The following is a 21877-nucleotide window of genomic DNA, read 5'->3' on the forward strand; positions in this document are numbered from 1 at the left end:
ACGATTGCAACAAATTCTGACTGAGGCTGCGGGCCAGACCTAGTCTAGAAAACGAGTGGTAGCATGCAGCATAAGTTCAATACAACGGGAATAAGTAGACTATTATCAGGTAGTAAGTTCTATATTATTTTTTCTCCTGGTGATGAAAGGTGATATTGTTACCGCTGAAAATCGCTAAAGGAAGTTTGAAAATCCGTCAAAAATCCGCTGTCCGCTAAATGGAAAATTTATATGTTGTTCCATTTAAAAATCCGCTAAATTTGGCGGAAAATCCGCTGTATAACTTGTATAGTTATATTAAATAAAAATCTCGTATAAACGTTGCATATTTTTCTTACTAATTAACGTGGTTTACCGAGCTCGCTAGCTGCAGGCGCTTAAGTGCGTCCAGTATTCGGTAATCGGGAGATAGTGGGTTCGAGCCCCACTGTCGGCAAACCTGAGATGGTTCTCCGTGGTTTCCCATTTTCACACCAGGCAAATGCCGGGACTGTACCTTAATTAAGGCCACGGCCGCTTCCTTCCACTTCCTAGGCCCTTCCTATCCCATCGTCGCCATAAGACATATCTGTGTCGGTGCGACGTAAAGCAAATAGCAAAATATATATATATATTAACGTGGTTTACGCATTGTATTCCAACACTGCACGTATACATTCGTTCCAAGCCGTAGGAATCTTCTCTTGCAGTTCACTGGCGTATTTCTTTATGTTCATCCCCTTTATGATCGCTTTTGCTAGTTATCTAGGAGCAAAACCTTTCAAGAAATCACGTGGTAACATGAACAGAATAGAATACAATGCTCGAATAAACAAGAACACAAGAGCAATACACATATTTCAGCGGTATATTGTTCTCACTAGTAATAATTATGTCACTGATAATAATTACTAACCTCATGTCCGTAGTGCTGTGACAACTTGAAGTTCGCAAGATATAGAGCCATCTCTAGGATCTTTCATGAAGTCATTTCTGTCTGTAGTAATGACAATTCAAGCATACTCTTTCGTAAATATATATTTCATTTTGAAACTTTCCTCATATAGGAGAAATGGATCACTCCGTCTCTTGAAGTATTTATTTTACGAACATGTCCAGCCTCCATTACCTCTAAATGTTCTGTGCCTTCTGTGTTATAAATATCGTGCAGATCATCAACGTTATTTTCCATTCTTAATGGATAAGTTGGATATTTTAACACGATTTACTGCAGACAGTAAATTAATAACCTACACTAAAATAAACTGATCACTCGTCTCTTTTTCGTCACTCACTGCTGTACAATGCTTATACAAGGGCCCTGGTCGGTATAAGCAATGCAGTGAATAACTATAACAGATGTATACACAGGAGGCTTATACACGCTTTATTAGTAACAAACTGCACACAAACGGTGTATAAACCTTGTATAAAAGTTATACTGTAACCGTCTTACTAATAAACGGTGTATAACTTTTATACAAGGTTTATACACCGTTTATGTGAAATTCGTTACTAATAAACCGCGTATAAGCCTCCTGTGTATACATCTGTTATAGTTATTCATTGAATTGCTTATACAGACCAGGACCCTTGTATAAGGGTTGTATAACAGTGAGTAGCGGATAAAGAAACGAGTGAGCAGTTTATTTTCGTGGTATTTACTGTCTGCAGTAATATAATCGTGGTGAAATATTCGACTTATCCATTTAACATTGAACACACATTGAAAGAATGGACGATAACGTTGATGATCTTCACGATATTTTAAACATAGAAGACATACACCGTTCAGAGGTTATGGAGGCTAGACAACATCTTCGTAAAGTAAAACACTTTAAAGAGACGGAATGACAATGAATAACTATAAAAGAAATGATGGTTCATATTTTTGTGTAATAATGTGTTACTGCTTCATAGACTTTTGATATTGCGAGTTTATTATACATTATCTGCCCCAACAAAGATCTTTCCCAAATTTGAGTACCTATAAACTGGGACATATTCCTCGAGATAAAAAAGGGCATAAATTGAAAACCATACGTAATATGATTTCCATACTTTGTAGTTGAATACGCAGAAATATGATGTATAAATGCCTAATAGAAACGTTTTTGATCAAACCTTTCTTTTAAGCTACAAAACAGTTTTTCCTTTCTCCTGAAAAGTAAGGATTTTGGAATGTGTACCATTTCCCACTCGCCGATTCAATTACAACTGCTTACGTTTTCCGTACTACCCCAGTTAGGAGCTTTTTGATCTTTTCTTAGCTTTTCCATTTCTTTTTTGGCGTTCATTACACAAGCAAGCTGAAGAAATGTTGATATCAATACAAGCCAATTTCCAGCTGTCTCACGGAATGACAATGCATAACTATAAAAGAAGTGAGGGTTGGGCGTATGTTTGTGTAATAATGTGTTACTGCTTAATAGACTTTTGAAATTGCAAGTTTATTATACATTATCTGCCTCTACAAAGATCTTAGATCTTTCTCATATTTGAGGGACATATTCCTTGACATAAAATATTGTATAACTTGAAAACCGTACCTAAAATGATTTCCATACTTTGTTGTTGAATACGCAGAAATATGATGTATAATAGCCTAATAGAAACTTTTTTGATCAAACCTTTCGTTTAGTTACAAAACAGGTTTTCCTTTCTCCTGAAAAGTAAGGATTTTGGAATGTGTATCCTTTTCAACTCGCCGATTCAATTACAATTGCTTACATTTTCCGTACGATCCCAGTTAGGAGCTATTGATCTTTTCTTAAGCCTTTCCATTTCTTTTTTTGGCGTTCATTACACAAGCAAGCTGAATAAATGTTGATATCAGTATAAGCCAATTTCCAACTGTCTCACTTTTAGTGTTGCCACTGCCTTTTCGATATGCCGTGCTACTGTGCGACTTTCCGGAAAGTTTTGCTCGTAGATAACCAGCAGAAGCGATCATAAAAGCGGTGAACGTGCGAAATACGTCAGTGAACTGCAGGAAGAGATTCCTACGCCTTGGAACGAGTGTATACATGTTGTATATTAATACAATGCGTATACCTAGTTTATTAGTAAGAAAAATGTAAAACCCTTATACAGGGTTTATTCACTGTATAACTAAAAAAAGAGTTAAACAACTGTATAAGGACTTTTTATTAGTAAGACGGTAAGGATACATTCTTCCTCTTTCTCCCCAATTAATACTGAAGAAAGTAGAAATGGCTGAAAAATAACTTTGTCACAGTTACATGCATGTCACTGTTACAAATGTAACGAGGACAAAAAATAACAGGTTACTGAGCAACGACAACAGAATAACGTACTAATGAAAACAGTAACTGGGAAGTGGGAACTGTCAATAGTAGCAGCTAACGACACAGAATGTGACGTTCAGAGTTCAGATAGTACGCAAGACTTCCAAGTGAGAGCGCTTTCGTAGGAGATTGCTTTAAGTCAAACACACTATAGTGTATAATATACTCTATAGTGTACTTGTTTAAGTAGCTGCTGTCATCTGGTAACTAAAGTGTTATGACATATTCAACTCCTCAGCGGTAATCGTTGACTCAGACATCGCGCACGCCTACCTACATTATAATATTATTATAAGTTTCACCAGTATAATTTTTCTTGAACCGTAAATAAATTAGTATGCTAACTTTCCACTTTTATATTATCGATAACATAAAATTATTTCATTTTACTTAATCGATCCTCTTGTACCGGTTTGTATCGAGATTTGGCAGACACATCGTGTTTTCTTGTCTTTTATCCTTGATCGGGGCATTGTCAAACTCACTCCTCTAGATGTTGTCTTCTCATTTCATCCGTTGTCTGCCTCCCGTCAACTTTATAGCAAATAGGAATGCGTGTTTTGCTGTACCGACTTTCAACAGTTTAGTGATGCGCGCGCGCATGTGCGAGTGAATAAATGGGACTTCACAACACAGCTGTAAGGAGACAAGCTTGAAGCCGTGACCAGGCTGTGACCAATAAAAGGTAAGCAACGTTGGACGTTATTTTTAACGGTTACTTTTTACAGTTACTTTATTGTAGCAGTGACGGATGTAGCAGTTACACAAAAATAACCGTTTGTCACACCTCTAGAAGGTAGTGATTTATAGTTACTTTCGAACTGTTAGGTTCGATTCAGTGTCGCTAACCGTACAGTTTAGGGATCCTACTTGCCGATACGACGTACAGTTGCTATTCATCTTGCAGGTTGGCACGATGTAGTCATGATTTTTTTCGTGACTTGCGAGATTAAACGCATTATTAACAATTGCGGGTATAAGTAAAGTATATTTTCTTTTTCTGTGGGATTCTAAATCTCTTTGGATAATACCAGCAGTGTTGCCAACTTATATTTTCAAGATCCGCTAAATACTTCTTAAAATCCGCTAAAATTCCGCCAAGAAATTCGATATCAAATAATGATCAATAAAATGAGCAGTGATAATAATAATAATAATAATAATAATAATAATAATAATAATAATAATAATCATAATAATAATAATAATAATAAAAGTAAAAGTAATGTCTCCATTCACCTGATCTGTGAGTTTCACTGGGATTAACCCCTTGCCTGCGAGCCGGCGTTTTAGTGCCGGGTGCAAACTAGGTGAATCCCCTATCTCAATGGCCACACACAAAACAGGCCAGTTCATTAAACGGTCTTCCTTCATAGCATAAATATAAATGCTACTCTCTCAGTTTCATTATCTGTCGTCATTCGTCAATTAAGAGATAAGTACCCTTTCCCCGCGCATTAGAAGTTTGATACCATGATCTGATAACATCAAATCCAAATAACATGTTTTCCTCATGTGACCGCTAGCTCCTGACAAGAAATACGGAATAGCTCCGAGGCAGACTGGAGTACAAATTAAAAAAAGAACGTAAAATGGATAAAACACTAAATTCCGCTATAATAAATCTAGAATTCCGCCAAAAATTCCGCTGTCCGCTAAATGATTTATTTCTCCGCCGACAGTCTTCTAATTCCACCAAATTTAGCGGAAAATCCGCTAAGTTGGCAACACTGAATACCAGGTAAGTAGACTTGTGGCATGTTCGAATACTCCAGTGGCGAATATAGAATATATTTTCGGGCGGGGGGGGGCAAGATTGATGTAAGGTTAGATTAAGTAATTTTAAGAGGTCAGACGATTTCAAACACTTTAGAAAGGAAAACGGAAACATTGATTTGGGCTGATACATACATACATACATACATACATACATACATACATACATACATACATACATACATACATACATACATACATACATACATACAGTACACTAATGGTTACAAAACGAAGTCCAGGTTTCTTGGTACACTTGCAAATTTATCAAGAACTTCTTCATCACTAACTATAATGTCTCTGTGGACAGAGAGTAAAGCAAGCCCGTTATGCCTATTTTCAGATCTGCTGTTCCTTAAGTAAGTCTTCAGTCTCCTTAGGCTAGAGAAAGTTCTTTCTACGGTTGCGATAGAAACAGGAAGAACGGGGAGTAATTTGAGAAGGTTATAAATGTTGGGGAAGAAAGTCTTGTCACATTTTTCTAGAGAACTTACAGCCATTTTGGGAAGATTTGAAGGATTTTCCTGACTCCACTTTTCTTTCCACCACATAAACTCACGTTGCACAATCTCTTTATGTGACAGATTTCCTTCGTAGAAACTAAAAGCAGCCTCCAATGAACCGAAATCTGTTACGATACACAATTGTGGAAGGATGTTTTGTAAGGATGCAACTATTTCCTTGTGAGATTCAAAGCATTCTTTTAGTGAGTTACAAAAATCGTCCAGGTATGGCACATAAACTGCTAACTGTTGGCTCGGAATCTCAACAACGATCGAAAATTCCCATCATTTTGGTCCGGTTCTTCAAGGCTTATACATTTTTTCGGGGGGGGCCCAGGCCCCCTGCCCCCCCCTTATATACGCCCCTGGAATACTCCATGTAAAAACTTAGTTGGTGTTAAATGAGGAACGCAGGATTTTACTAATGCAGTCTTTCGTCCAATTCGTATGTATAGAATTCGATTAGGATGTATACGAAGCAAGGAAAATCTGGAAGAACTCCTCCGGAAAGAAAAGCAATCCGCATCTGTAGCGGTTTCTGAAATAATGGGAAGTGAATTAGAATATTTAACATTGTCGATATAGGGTCTTCCAACTACCTTTAAAGAAATCTGAGAACTATCCATGATTTGAGGAAATCTGAAAGAACTCCTCCGGAAAGAAAAGCAATCCGCATCTGTAGCGGTTTCTGAAATAATGGGAAGTGAATTAGAATATTTAACATTGTCGATATAGGGTTTTCCAACTACCTTTAAAGAAATCTGAGAACTATCCATGATTTGAGGCACTCTGCCTACCAAGGGAAGCTACAGCAGCCCTCCTCTGCAGGTAGGACTTAAAAACAAACATACGTCAAGCCAAACAGGGCTGTTGCGCACGCGTCTCAAATATTTGGCTTCCCACGTGTTGCGGCCGGTATAGGAGGAGGGGGACGGGGCCATGCCAGGCCAGGCCAGACACACAACACAGCAGCAGCAGCAGCGCGCCCACAAATGAAACGTGAGGAATGTTCTACGAGCGAGAAGGAAGCGACGCGACTTTAAAAAAAAAAAAAGGCTCGGATACCAAGCGAATGGTTTCCTTAACCTACACTCATGTTCCAGCAGTAAACAGCTCCTGCAAGCAAGTTCCACCTGCACGTCAACAACCCAACATTTACACCAGTAGCGATCTACTCCTGGGATTTTAGATCAATCAATAAATGATCTGCATTTAGGGCAGTCGACAGCCGCAGATCCCGTATCTATTGTTTTCCTAGTTTATCTTAAATAATTTGGAAACTTATTGAACTTCTTCCTTAGTGAATTATTCCAATCCCTAACTCCTCTTCCTATAAGCGAATTTGTCGTCTTGAAATCCAAGTTTATCGTCATACTGTGATCTTTCCTACTTTTGAAAACACCACTCAAACTTATTCGTCTACTAATGTCATTCACGCCATTTCTCCACTGACAGCTCGGAACATACCACTTAATCGAGCAGCTCGTCTCTTTTCTCCTAAGTCTTCCTGGTTTAAACTTAGCAACATTTTCGTAACGCTATTCTTTCTGTCGCCGGCCCCATGGTGTAGGGGTAGCGTGCCTGCCTCTTGCCCGGAGGCCCCGGGTTCGATTCCCGGACAGGCCAGGGATCTTTACCTGGATCTGAGGGCTGGTTCGAGGTCCACTCAGCCTACGTGATTAGAATTGAGGAGCTATCTGACGGTGAAATAGCGGCCTCGGACTAGAAAGCCAAGAATAACGACCGAGGGGATTCGTCTTGCTGACCACACGACACTTCGTAATCTGCAGGCCTTCGGGCTGAGCAGCGGTCGCTTTGTAGGCAAAGGCTTTTCAAGGACTGCAGTGTCATGGGGTATGGTTTGGTTTGTTATTCTTTTTGTCCGATAACACCCAGAACAAATCGAACTGCTCTTCCGTGGATTTTGCCAGGTCTCGAATCAAGTAATCCTGGTGAGGGTCCAGTAGGCCTACATTGGAACCATACTCTAGTTGGGGTCTCACCACAGATTTATATGTCCTTTCCTTTACATCCTTACTACAACCCCTGAATACCCTCATAACCATGTGCGGAGATCTGTACCCTTTATTTACAATCCAAATGAAGATCTCTCATCATATTAACACCTAGGTACTTACACCGATCTCCACAAGGAACTTTCACCCCATCAACGCAGTAATCAAAACTAGGAGAACTTTTCCTATTAGGGAAACTCAAACCCTGACATTTAACCCCATTTATCATCATACCATTGCCTACTGTCCATCTCACAACAGTTTCAAGGTCTTTTTGCAGTTGCTCACAATCTAATAACTTACATTTATTACTCTCTATATAATAACATTATCCACAAAACAGATATGTAGGATGGAGAGGAATTTGGAAAAGGAATCACAATCCAAGAAGAGGAAATCGAAACTCTGAGATTTGCCGATGATATTTTATCTGAGACTGCAGAAGATATTGAGAAACTGCTGAATGGTATGGCCAGTCTTGGAGAAGGAGTAGTCTACAAGATGAAAATAAATACATCTAAAAGTAATGATGTGCAGTCGAATGAAGGTCAGGAAATATTAGATTAGGAAATAAAATCTTAAAGGAAGTAGATGAATATTGTTACTTGGATAGTAAGATAACAAATGATGTCAGAAGTAAGGAAGACATAAAATGCAAACTAGCACAAGCAAGAAAGGCCATTGTATGGAATTGAAACATTAACGATAACTAGCTCAGAAAGAAAGAGAATAGAAGCTTTTGAAATGTGGTGTTACAGAAGACTGCTGAAGGTGAGATGGGTAGATCGAATCACGAATGAAGAGATACTGAATGCAATTGGTGAAAGGAGATCGATTTGGCGAAATTTGACGAGAAGAAAAGACAGAATGATACAACACATATTAAAACACCCAGGACCTGTTCAGTTGGTTTTTGAGAAGGGTAGACGGTAATAACGGTAGGGGTAGACCAAAGTATGAATTTAAAAAACAATTTACAGCAGATGTAGACTGTAGTAGTTACGTAGAAATGAAAATGTTAGCCCAGAATAGGGTGGTACGGAGGGCTGCATCAAACCAGTCTACAAACTGATGACTCAAACAAGAACATGATGGAATTCTCGTTAGCATGAATTAGTAGCAGCAAGGCCTATAATATATACCCGAAAATAAAACATATACTGTATCACCGAACGAGTTGGCCGTGCGGTTAGGGGCGCGCAACTGTGAGCTTGCATTCGGGAGATAGTGGGTTCGAACTTCCACTGTTGGCAGCCCTCAAGATGGTTTTCCGTAACACTGAATGTTAATAAATATGTGTGTAAATATGAAGTGTAGGCCCCACTCCTTGTGTGATTGTCAGCTACTTCGGCGAAAAGCGAAGAATATCCATTTTACAATGCTCGCTCCGCCAGAGGAAGACTCCTAAACGTGTAAGCACTAGCAAGTCATAACCTGCAGCAGACGCAAGAATTTGGAGAGGGAAAGACTGGCACATGTGCCGCTCTCTAACCAACCAGGTAGGGCCGATTCCCTCCTAAAAATCAGGTTCTGATTCCCTTCCCAGAGAAGGTACAGCCCTTTCCCCTCCCAGTCTGACGTTATTAATCTTTTATAGCAGCCTGGACCGATGACCTAGATGGTAGGCCCCTTTAAACAAGCATCATCATCATCATCATCATCATCATCATCATCATCGTCGTCGTCGTCGTAGCCTGATTTCCTCCATAGCAAATCCCCCTGTGGGTGGGGGCGGTAGAATAACACCCACGGTATCCCCTGCCTGTCGTGAAAGGCGACTAAAAGGGGCTAAAGTGGATTGGCGACCATGGGGCCTTCAGCTGAGTCCTGGCATTGCTTCCACTTACTTGTGCCAGGCTCCTCACTTTCATCTATCATATCCGACCTCTCTTGGCCAACTCTTGTTCTTTTTCGACCCCGACGCTATTAGGTTTACGAGGGCCAGGGAGTCTCATTTTCACGCCCTTCGTGGCCCTTGTCTTCCGTTGGACGATATCTTCATTTTTCGAAGTGTCGGATCCCTTCCATTTTTCCCTCTGATTAGTGTTATATAGAGGATGGTTGCCTAGTTGTATTTCCTCCTAAAACAATAACTACCACCAGCACCACCTCCATAGCAAATATTCCTTAATCAGACACACGATTTTCCGTCACACTTCACGCAAACTTCGGACTATTAGTGGTGGTGGTGATTCTTGTTTTAAGAGGGAGTACAACTGGACAGGCCACGGGTATAATTGTGTGTTTAATAATTATATGTACCGAGCAAGTAGCTGCGTCTCTTAACAATTTCATACTAGATATGTATATTAAATTGTGAAATATATAAATAGTTCTTCTGACTTTATTTCTGAAATCTATTATGTGACTTTTCCATGTCATGTTCGCATCAAGTAATAATTCCAAATATTTCACATTACATACACATTCACATACATGATATGATTATAAATGCGGTTAAACTTCAAGTTTGAGTTTCCCTAATAGGAAAAGTTCTCCTAGTTTTAATTATTGCGTTGATGGGGTGAAAGTTCCTTGTGGAGATCGGTGTAAGTACCTAGGTGTTAATATGATGAGAGATCTTCATTTGGATTGTAATTAAAAGGGTACAGATCTCAGCACACGGTTATGAGGGTATTTAGGGGTTGTAGTAAGGATGTAAAGAAGAGGGCATATAAATCTGTGGTGAGACCCCAACTAGAATATGGTCCCAATGTAGGTCTACTGGACCCTCAGCAGGATTACTTGATTCGAGACCTGGAATAAGCCACGGAAGAGCAGTTCGATTTGTTCTGGATTATATCCGACAAAAAGAATAAGAAACCAAACCAAACCCCATGACACTACAGCCCTTGAAGTTAAAATTACAATTACAGTTGACGATGTGTACAGTTAATTCTTTAAAATCATTCCTTGTATCTGTTAATGGAAAATTTATAAATTTTATCTTCTTAATGTTCAAAAACGATTCATGATTATCTAACCATGCTTTAACTTTAAGCAGTGCTCGAGTTGCTCTCTGTCTGACGAGATTCCAGCTATCAACCTCTACATAAATGACTGTATCATCTGCATAAGTTACGATGTGCGTATGTTCGTTATTTGCTATTGTTTTCCCCAGATCATTAATAAATAGAATAAACAATAGTGGACCTAATACTGTGCGTCGTGGGACATCCTTTATTATCTTCATCGGTGTGCTTAGATGTTGATTAATTTTGACATACTGTACTTGATCTGTCAAGTAATTATCAAGCAAATGGAGGAGCAAGCGGTGTGACACACTATCGAATGCCTTTTCCAGGTTGAGAAATATCCCTGTGGAGAGCAGAGAAGAAGTAAATTTCTCATATATTCTCTTGATTAAGGTCGATATGGCATTAGTCGTTCCGTGATTTTTAATGAATCCAAACTGTCTGGGCGAAAGTATGTGGTGTTTTTCTAAAAATTGGTAAATACTGTTCTTTAAGCATTTCTCGAATATTATTGATGTTATTGTAGTTATCGAAATGGGTCTGTAATTTCTAATGTCATAAATATTTCCAGACTTGTGAAGAGGTTTTTTACTATTGTTGTTTTAAGCTGCTTTGGAAAGTAACCTAAGGTGAATGAATCATTGATAATATTCAGCAACGGTTCCTTTAATAACTCATTTTCTTTAATAATTCGAGCCGAAATATTGTCTATTCCTATACTAGCTTTGTTTTCATCTACTTCACTCAAACATCTCTTCAAGATTGTATTGTGTTACCGGTGCAAGGAAGCAAGTATGAGAGTTGCGAGCGATATTTAATGTGGAGTCGGAAATCTGTCTGTGATGCTTTACTTTCGCAGTGGTTTAGTTAATGAAATAATTGTTAAATTTATTAGAATAATGTGTATGTCATCTTTAAAGGCTGCATCTTTATATCTGATTTCCTTGATCTCTTATTTTCTAACTGACTTTCGTGTTATTTCATTGAATCTATGCCCCAGACCTTACCCCGGTTATCTGAACTGCGATTGATCAGATTCCTATGGTACTCCATTTTCGTTTTCACAATTAGAGCATTTAGTTTTTCCTATATTTTCTGTACTGTTCTTTAATTTCCAAGTTATCCTTATTTTTTAAATATTGTTGATAAAGTCGGGGGGGGGGGGGCTGAATAGATTTCACCAAACCATAAGTAATCCATTCTGTTCTTTTAACTTCCTTTGATTTCAATTGAACAGTGCACAGCTTTTAATCGTTATTCACGAATTTATCAAGTTTGACATCTAAATGATTGTTACTTGCTTTGGTGCTATACAAATCGGTTAGCCACGACGAACGACATTTTGTGCGCATTTCCGCTAATAATTTTGTTACTAATTAAAGAAATTAAAGGAAGTAAAAGACAACAGGCCTTGTGCAAATGCTTGTTTTAATCATTTATAAAATTCCTAGTTTCAGCTGGATAAAATGGAATAAAAATGTGATGTTCTCTACAAAGTGTGTAGGGGGGGGGGAGGGGGCGGCAATTGTGTAGAAATAATAAGGTTAACCTAGGATAGGGTGACATGGAGTGCTGCATGACTCACCTCATCCCCGACTTCGTACTACGGGGTAAGCCGGTAGACATACAGTACATCCAGCTGTCACTCACCATCGAACTTGCGCGCCCGGACTCGCAGCATACTGCCCGGTTTCTCGAGCGAGTCTCGCACCGCTCTGTCGAACTCCATCCTGCTATGCGTGCTCAGCTGATGCTCCATTTCCTGCGTGCAACACGTCAGCTCCTGCGAGCAGATGCGAAGATGTTCCCCTGGAACACACACAGACAGACATCACCATCAGCACCTGGGCCTCACACTCATGTTTATGCATCAAGATACTTTAAATAAAGACGAGCTGTCGAGTGAAACACTCGAAATGTCGCTGCAACCCGGAAACAAATTCTACAGCGCACATAAAAGGCAACAAAACAATCGAAATACAGCATAAACAAATTAACAAACCATAGCTTCCACGATGAGATTTATTGTATTTATAAAAAGGACTTATACTTCAAGACAGATGTTTCCAAATCAACAGTATTCTACAGCGTCAGTATGCCTAAAGAGGCCCATAGACGTGCAATATTATTGCGCAATATGGATTGCAAGCTGTCCACTTTAGAATATTTTATTTTATTTTAAAGTATGTTTATTAAAAACAAAGTGTTTAACAGCACCAGAGACGCGAATTTTAATTAAGTTATTATTTTCTCACAAATGCCTGAAGATTATTACAAACACGAACCTTGTATTCACGCCACCTAATTTTATCAAAAAGAATTTTACCATAGACGCTTTTAAATATTTTAAATATATTTTTCATCATTTAAGTTTTTTAAACACAATTGTAAACGATACTGTAATTTAAGTATCATTCACATAAATCTCCTTACCCCCAACCCCCCCCCCCAATCTTCCAGTTCATTTAAAGCATCTAGAACAATAGTTTTTGGATTCCCATGGGATATAGTTTTAAGATCCAATGTGCTTGCTTTTAAATGTTATCATCTAAGATTTTTTATATACAGCTGAAGATGACCACTAAGTGGTCGAAACATGTACTGTGTTTGTTAATGTATTTTTAAGTTTGCCAAAGGCAAAAGAAATAAAGTATCGATTAGGTGGCTTTTTAGATTAATTTGTTGATTCAATATGGATTGTACAATAGACTATTAGCTGCCCACAGACATACAATATTACTGCACCAACAATCGGGTTTGTGCAATAAATGGAATCGTGTGGAGATAATATTGCTGGTTGTGCAATATATTGTGCAAAAGCGCTCACAGACGTACAATATGCGTGGCAATATATAGTCAGTCCATGCCGGTATTTTGTTTGGTGAAAACTCTTTTCTGTATCACGAAGCCGCTTCACTTCCGTCCGGAAGTTTGCACGCAGAGAGAACTGATGTTTTACAATAACTTCTTGCTTGTCAGCGTTCGGGTATTTTTCGCGATATTTCTCAATAAGCACCGCGTTCTGTTCACCTTTTTTAACGCGATTACTGTAATCTTTGCTCTTAACGTCCCATAGAGCCGGAAGGCTTCGATAAACTCCAAAATAAACCTTTTCTCCTCCTGTTTGTCTCCACCACGATACGTTCTCCCCCACTTGTTGATACCAACTGGCGTGAGGATGCGATATTGCACAATATTGCCAACACACGGCACAGTATTTTGCGATTTGCGCAATATATTTCAAACTGTTTTGATTTCGTACAATATATTGCACAACCCTTCAATATTAAATACTGTGTAGAGATGAGAAGAATGCAAGAATGAGGAATGTGGCCTGCAAGCACGAACTTCCTCTTCAGCCCAGACAGATCGGCTCTTATCTGCTCTTATCTACTACACGAAAACATTGACTCACACTTTGCAGTTTGCTGGATTACAACTGACATGAGCCAAGAGCTGCCAGTAGAAGATAATATAAAGTCGCCTGGGTAGTAGTGGAGTTGCTATGATAACTATTGCCTCACTGGCTCTCCTGGTGAAAACCCCTTCGCCCCGTGCCTCACCGGGTTTATGCATTCTTCTGATCTCCCAACAATACACACTATCAAGTATATTGCACAAACCCCGATATTGCGCAATAATATTGCACGTCTATGGACCCCTTAAGAGTCACAAATGTGGGAACTATACTTCCCAGTAACGAAAAAGTCAGGACATAGAATGTGAATATGTGCATTCATATTAAACCACACAGAAGTATAACTAATTTACACTGAATACAGCTGTAACCATCATTTCAGGTAGATTAAGGGGTGTTCAAAGTGAAAGTCAAACAAATAAAACATCCACAATTTATTATATAATGGAAAGGTAATCTGAACACATTTATTTGTCATGAAACAAGCTACTAATACATTACATTTTACTTTTCATGGAATTTCTGGAACTCAGTAACATAATAAAATAACAGAAGAATTCTGGAGATGAATAGTCATGGCAAGATGAAGAACTTATATTCCTGTGTTTTACCTTTACATAAATCCTATTTATTTACCCATACTGAGACAAAAAAAGTTCAATATATATCTAACGCACTACAGAATAATTTATGATAACGTAAATAGCTTAGAATTACTAATATCTATCTTTCTGGTGCAGAAAATCATTTCACTTCCCAAAAATGCGCGCTCCTGGCAGCCATTATACTACACACATGTAAACAAACACGTCCACCAACCTAGAAACTGCAAATATACCAGAGCAGAATTTTTCTAGATTTTCTGATGTCCACACCAGGTAGCAGCACAAATCAAATATGGGAATCAGGTCACCCAATGACCCAATATAGGAAAAAAGTTAGCGGGAATTATATCACCCACTGGCAAGGAAAGTGTTTTAAGAGAATGAAGGACATGTGGGTAAAGATACGTAAACATGTTTGGAAACCTAAATGTACGTGGTCCAAAGAGGCCGTAACGATGGCTTTTTTTAAGTTACAAAGCGCAGTTTAAGAATACAACATAAAGTATTCGATTCTTAAGAGTTTTGAATATTTCTCGTTGAGAAAACGTTTAGCGATCAACCACAAACAATGTCGCGATAAACATACTGGTCAGGCCAGCTCTACACGATACTATCTGCGTCTCGCGAGAAGTCGCGGCAGCTTGTAGGTACGGACGAGAAAAATACCACACTCTTAGCTACAAACATCAGTCGTGACAGACAGTGTATGAATCAATGCATTTTTTTTTTATCAAACTGCCCATTATGCGGTACATACAGTAAATATATAACTAAGGCACAATTGCTCTACCAATATGAAAAACCACGACAGCACCTCAATTTGCAAGAGTTGCTGTGGACAGAAAGATGTTTATTGTCAGGCCTTGAGACTTGAGATCTGCGCATGCACGGCAGCCATGTTTACCCCTCGCACCTCTTATCCGCATGCACACGACTTCTCGTCCCGCGGACGCTACTAATGTTTCGTAATCTGTGAGCCCCTGAAGGCAAAAGTACGCAATCAACGGCAAAGCAGTGTACGGTTAAATTGTAGTTGGGATCCTATTCTTCTATCTTCATCTTGAACACGAATAAAAATCACAAAATACCCTACGGTAATGACAGTCTGACTAATGTAATTTACGTTTTCAACAAACCAGCCATTCAAGGGCTTAATATTAGACAGCTTCATATCTAAGTCTCCCAGTTCATCTGTATTTTAATACACCATTCGAGCACAAAAATAAAAGAAACAATAATTCATCCTGTCGTATTGGAAATCGTTCAAAAGCTTTCCGTCTCTGTATCGATTGTGACGGAGTTTAAAATACCACATTCAGGAATGAAACATTCATTATCGGTCCTGTTCCACTCGTACGTCACAAGAGACCGGCTACACGCGAACCCGAAAAGGAATATCCAATGTTCCTTGCCATGCTGCCAACGAGGCTAGACTATCTATTGGAACTGGCGGCACTGAGGAATAAAGAACGGAAATAGACTCGGTTTCCTGGCAGAGACAATGTGACATTACCGTATGAATTTAAAGTTTAGATGCTGACATACGTAGGCCTATGCCTTAGACCTGGGTGTCATCCGAAAATTTGTGTAACGAAATTATGTATGTAATAAAATGTGTGACGGAAATGTAACCTAGCAACCGTGCAGGCTATGTCTTATGGCCGGCGGTCATCTGAAATTACCAACAGTTGATGGATGGTCATGACCGAGATACATATTGATAGATGTCACTTGATTTTCCCATTGAGAAATATGACATGGTATCTAGGATCTTTTCCATCGTGAAATATAATTCTTGGTTTACTTTATGTTTATGATAATAATAATAATAATAATAATAATAATAATAATAATAATAATAATAATAATAATAATACCGACACCAGAACCACTAACAACTGGACAGAAGAACACTAGAAAAAACTTAGTGAGAGGATGAAGCGATTTTGGGAGGAGAAGAAGAAAACAAAACCATGAATTGTCGCGCTTCATAGTCGGGCATAACGATGTAATAATAATAATAATAATAATAATAATAATAATAATAATAATAATAATAATAATAATAATAATAATAATGAAAAATGAAATGGCGTATGGCTTTTAGTGCCGGGAGATCCCAGGACAGGTTCGGCTCGCCAGGTGCAGGTCTTTTGATTTGACTCCCGTAGGCGACCTGCGCGTCGTGACGAGGATGAAATGATGATGAAGACAACACATACACCCAGCCCCCGTGCCAGGGAAATTAACCAATGATGGTTAAAATTCCCGACCCTGCCGAGAATCGAACCCGGGACCCCTGTGATCAAAGGCCAGCACGCTAACCATTTAGCCATGGAGCCGGACATAATAATAATAATAATAATAATAATAATAATAATAATAATACTGTGCAAATGCAGTGTTTTTTAAAACAGTAGTACCATAGGAAATTCGGATATTTTGAGACGACACGGCTCAGGCAGAAGAGCACCGGTTTTCTGATACCTGGGGGTTCCCCTTTAGTCACTCCTTAAACAGGTAGAAGGTACTGTGGATATGCTGTTCCCTCGAACGGTGGACAATACAGGGTACACGAATATTAAGATAAAGGAAATGCAGTTTTATAATACACACATATATATATATTACAATATCTTTACGGCGCACCGACACAGATAATCTTATAGACATAATGAGATGGGAAGGCTTAGGAGTAGGAAGGAAGGAGGCGTGGCCTTAAGGTGCAGCCCCAGCATTTGCCTGGTGTGAAAATCGGTAACCACGAAAAACCATCTTCAGGGCTGCTGACAGTGGGGTTCGAACCCACTATCTTCCGGATCCAAGTTCACAAATGCGCGCCCCTGACCGCAAGGCCATCTCGCTCGGTTATAAAATATATACCTCACTGATAATTTCTTTTTTGTATTAATAAAATTACAGTACGTCCACTTCAGGGACTGCCCCAGTTGGCTATGTCCTCATCAAGTCTGTTCACGGTCAAGGGATCGAACAGCAATGCAGCGGTGGGCATTAAACAGCGCTTAGACGGAGAGTAAAGTCTCAAGATTTACCAACACAATGCAGACCATTCTATTACAAAATTCCACCATTCCGGCATATCCTCTAAGATCAGAAATAGTTAAAACGATACATGCATCAATCTTCATCATCATTTACATCAGGGCCTCTCAGGGTGCGGTGCAAAAGACGACTTCACTTGGTTGCCAAGAGTGCAGACCCCACTCCTCGATTTGGAGCAATAGCGCTGTCTCTGTCTTTCCCCACGCCTGTCTCGCTCGCTCCGCCTGTCTCCCTCTTCCTCACTGGCTCCGTAGCGCTCCAAATCCGAGCCGAATTGAGCCGAGCTTACCCGAGTAGCCCAGAGACGAAGCGTTGGTCCGAGCCGAGCCGAGTGGAACCGATGCACAATGCACGGAGCTCTTGCGCCTCGCTTTGCACGCGTGAAGTTTGGGCATTTGAGAGGCCCTGATTTACATCATCAACAACAACGATGGTCTTTTGACAGCTGTCAGCTCTGCTTAATGAGGCGTGAAATTTTGAGAGTTGCCCTGGGCCCGAAATACGAAACATGGATTTCCTTTGATCCGCGCTGACTCTATGTAAAACAAAAGGTACGATAATCGTGAACACGACTTCTTGAAGATAATTTTTAAAATTCCGTAAGTGTTTCGAAGTCCGCCTCTATGGTGTAGTGGTTAGTGTGATTAGCTGCCTCCCCCGGAGGCCTGGATTCGATTTCCAGTTCTGCCACAAAATTTGAAAAGTGGTACGGGGGATGGAATGGGGTCCACTCAGTCTCGGGAGGTCAACTGAGTAGAGGTGGGTTCGATTCCTACCTCAGCCATCCTGGAAGTGGTTTTCCGTGGTTTCCCACTTCACCTCCAGGCAAATTCCGGGATGGTACCTAACTTAAGGTCACGGCCTCTACCTTCCCTCTTTCTTGCCCATCCCTTCCAATCTTCCCATCCCCCCGCGAGGCACCTGCTCAGCATAGCAGGTGAGGCCGCCTGGACGAGGTACTGGTCATCCTCCCCAGTTGTATCGCCCGACCCAGAGTCTCAAGCTCCAGGACACTGCCCTTGAGGCGGTAGAGGTGGGATCCTTCGCTGAGTCCGAGGGAAAAACCGACCCTGGAGAGTAAACAGATAAAGAAGAAGAAGAAGTGTTTCAAAGAAATAATAATCGCCGATATTTGAGGCCAAACATCGTCTTCGGGTCTTAATTTATTATCAGCTGATATGTTTTGTGGAACTGATTGTTATTTGCTAGTAGTTATTTTATTCTTTCTTATAAAATCTGCTTTACGTCGCACGACACAGAAAGATCTTATGGCGACTATGGGATTAGAAAGGGACAGAAATGGGAAGGAAGCCACCATGGCCTTAAGTAAGCGTGAAAATGGGAAACCATGGAAAACCATCTTCAGGCCTGTTGACAGTGGGGTTCGATCCCACTATCTTCCGAATGCAAGCCGAAAGCCACGTGACAATTCTCTGTTTTATAGTGCGTGCACTTCGCGTTATTCAGGAAATCGTTCTCATAAAATGCAACAAACAGATTCACTGCAGCGTCGCTCCAATTTAATTGTTATCGGGCGAGTTGGCCGTGCGGTCAGGGGTGCGCAGTTGTGAGCTTACATCCGGGATGGTTTTCCGTGGTTTCCCATTTTCACACCAGGAAAATGTTGGGGCTGTACCTTAATTAAGGCTACGGCCGATTCCTTCCCACTCCTAGCCCTTTTCTATCCCACCGTCGCCATAAGACCTATCCGTTTCGGTGCGACGTAAAACAAATAAAGCAAAGCAAAGCGAAGTCATCTCCGTACAGGCCATGAAGGCCCTTGGAGGGGTAGAAGGTAATGGCTTCCACCATTGTTAACCTCGGCACTTGATGGGGTAGAGTGGTTAGCTCTATGCCCGGCCGCCTTTGCCCCCAGGAATTAACCTGGTACTCATTTTTGGTGGAGGCTGAGTGAACCTCAGGGCCATATGCACCTCCAAAAGTGGAAATCTCGTTTCTTAAATTTTACGATTTCCTGACGGGGATTCGAATCCACATCCTTCCGGGAGAACCGAGCACGCCTTTGCCGCCTCGGCCAGGCAGCACCTACGTACAGCAAATATTAGAATAATAATAATAATAATAATAATAATAATAATAATAATAATAATAATAATAATAATAATAATAATAATATCTCGGACAGACTGCTATAAATACCTGGGAGACAGAATTACAAACAACACAAAAGAAAATATAGCTATTGATATAAGAGTTTTTAAAAAAAATTGTAAGAATGCTTCGTATGACAAACATATATACAATAAGAAATCTCTATCCTGGAACTTGAAATTAATACATTATCAAACAGTGGCCCGGCCAGAAATTTTATATGCAGCACAAACTCTTAAACTTACAAGAATTGGGAAACTTGAAAAATTAGAAAAAGGTGAAAGAAGAATTTTGAGAAAAATACTGGGACCTATAAAAAACAACAATGCTGAATTTAGACTACGATCAAACAGAGCTATATTTAAAAGTTGAAAAACTGACAACTGTAATGAGGAAAAGAAGACTCCAGTTTTTTGGACACATTTATAGAATGAATAACAATAGACTAACTAAACAAATCTTCAACTTATTGAACAGTTACAAATCCAAGCCAACGTGGTTCATTGAAATTGAAAAGAATATGAAAAACGCTGGAATTAAAATAGACACGATAGAAAATAGAACAGGTTTCAGAAAAATAACATGAAAAGGCAGGATTTCAGGAGAGAAAGAAATTAACAACTGGAAGAAAATGGACTCACGAGGGAAAGGAACAACATTCTGAGAAAATTAAGGAAGTTTGAAAACGAAGACAGTTAAATGCAAAGAAAAGTAACCAAAGTTGATTTATCGTACCCTCAAAAGGGTTATTCGAATAATAATAATAATAATAATAATAATAATAATAATAATAATAATAATAATAATAACTTTTGCCATTTTTACCAGGTTATGATTCACCTTTATCATGAAATCTTTGATCAAATGTAACAACATGGAGAAACTCGTTCAAGATTGATCCACGAAGGTTTTCATCCAAGTTCTTTTCATCAAAGATTATCAAATTTCTTTGATCCAAGTTATTTGAATTCAAGTATTTTGATAGTGTAATACCGGCCGAAGGTAAGACCAAAGGAAGCTACAGTGAAGAATTCAAGAAAGAGTCTGGGGCAACTGGAAGGCATTTATAACTACCTGGAACCCCGTGGTTGCCTGAAACAAGAGAGAGAGAGAGAACTTGGTGTTGGGGAGAGTTACTGGAAGAGCCGTATTGCGGCATGGGCATTATGGGCCGAGGACCAGGGCGGCAAATTAATGGGGGCGGCAGAAATAAAAAGCTCTAACAGTTTGAAAACGAGTTTCTAGAATGCGCGCACTTTCGTAGTATTCAAAAGCGAAAGCTCCCGACATGAATAATGGTATTTTCGTTCCGCTTATGTGAAAGCTGTCGGTAATAGTAAATACCACTACAATGTTGAAACACAGCCCCCTCGGTTCTGCGCACGAGTATCAAGATGACTTCGAGCTGCAACTTAGTCAAGCGGGCAGCGAATCAGCATCACCTAGAGACAACGACGTGGTGTTCAGTGATTGGGAAAGGCCGCTAATTTCCCATAGTACCAAGAGTTCCAGAGAAGTCAGTGAAAGTGATAGCCATTTTTATTCATTCTGTGAGAGTTATGTTGTTTTTCGTGTTACGTACACAACAATATGGATGGTGGAAGTAATTGGCACAAATTGTCGTAGAATAGCAGAAGAAAAGAGGAAGGTAAGAGAATTGTGTCTCAGACACGAAAATTAGTTTTTCTATAGGATCCAAACAATAACTCAAACAACCTCCTCTCATGCAATGACGAAAATAAAAATAATGGTACCGGCACAAAAAACTTTGATGAGTTCACGCCAAGTTTTTGTTGCGTTTCCACTGGTCTGCTGTTGGAACTGTAAGTGAAAATCGTGAAGACGAACTAGTAGCAAGAGAAGATGTTGTTAAACCAAACGATTACCCTTATTTATGTTACTACAGACTACTCTGCTAAAAATAGAGTGAAACAGATTCAGGACAATTTCTGTAAATCTACGCGGATGTATCCACACAATTGGCGATTTCTGACAAAAGTGCTGTTACTAAGATTAAGTTATGAGTAGGTTCCCACCTTCCAATACTGATCAATTTCTATATAATAGGTTTATTAATTACATAATATAAACCATATGTAATTAATAAACCTATTATATAGACA

General features: G+C 39.5%; 1 protein-coding gene across 1 annotated transcript in view; it reads right to left on the bottom strand.

Annotated features, from left to right (window-relative positions):
* Window positions 1–21877, bottom strand: part of dlp (dally-like) — a 455986-nt gene that overhangs the window by 40501 nt on the left and 393608 nt on the right. The window contains exon 2 of the mRNA XM_067157659.2: window positions 12207–12365. Within this exon, the coding sequence (XP_067013760.1) occupies window positions 12207–12365 (159 nt within the window). The remainder of the gene's footprint in view (window positions 1–12206; window positions 12366–21877) is intronic.

Source organism: Anabrus simplex, chromosome 14, assembly GCF_040414725.1.
Source record: "Anabrus simplex isolate iqAnaSimp1 chromosome 14, ASM4041472v1, whole genome shotgun sequence".
Lineage (NCBI taxonomy): Eukaryota > Metazoa > Arthropoda > Insecta > Orthoptera > Tettigoniidae > Anabrus > Anabrus simplex.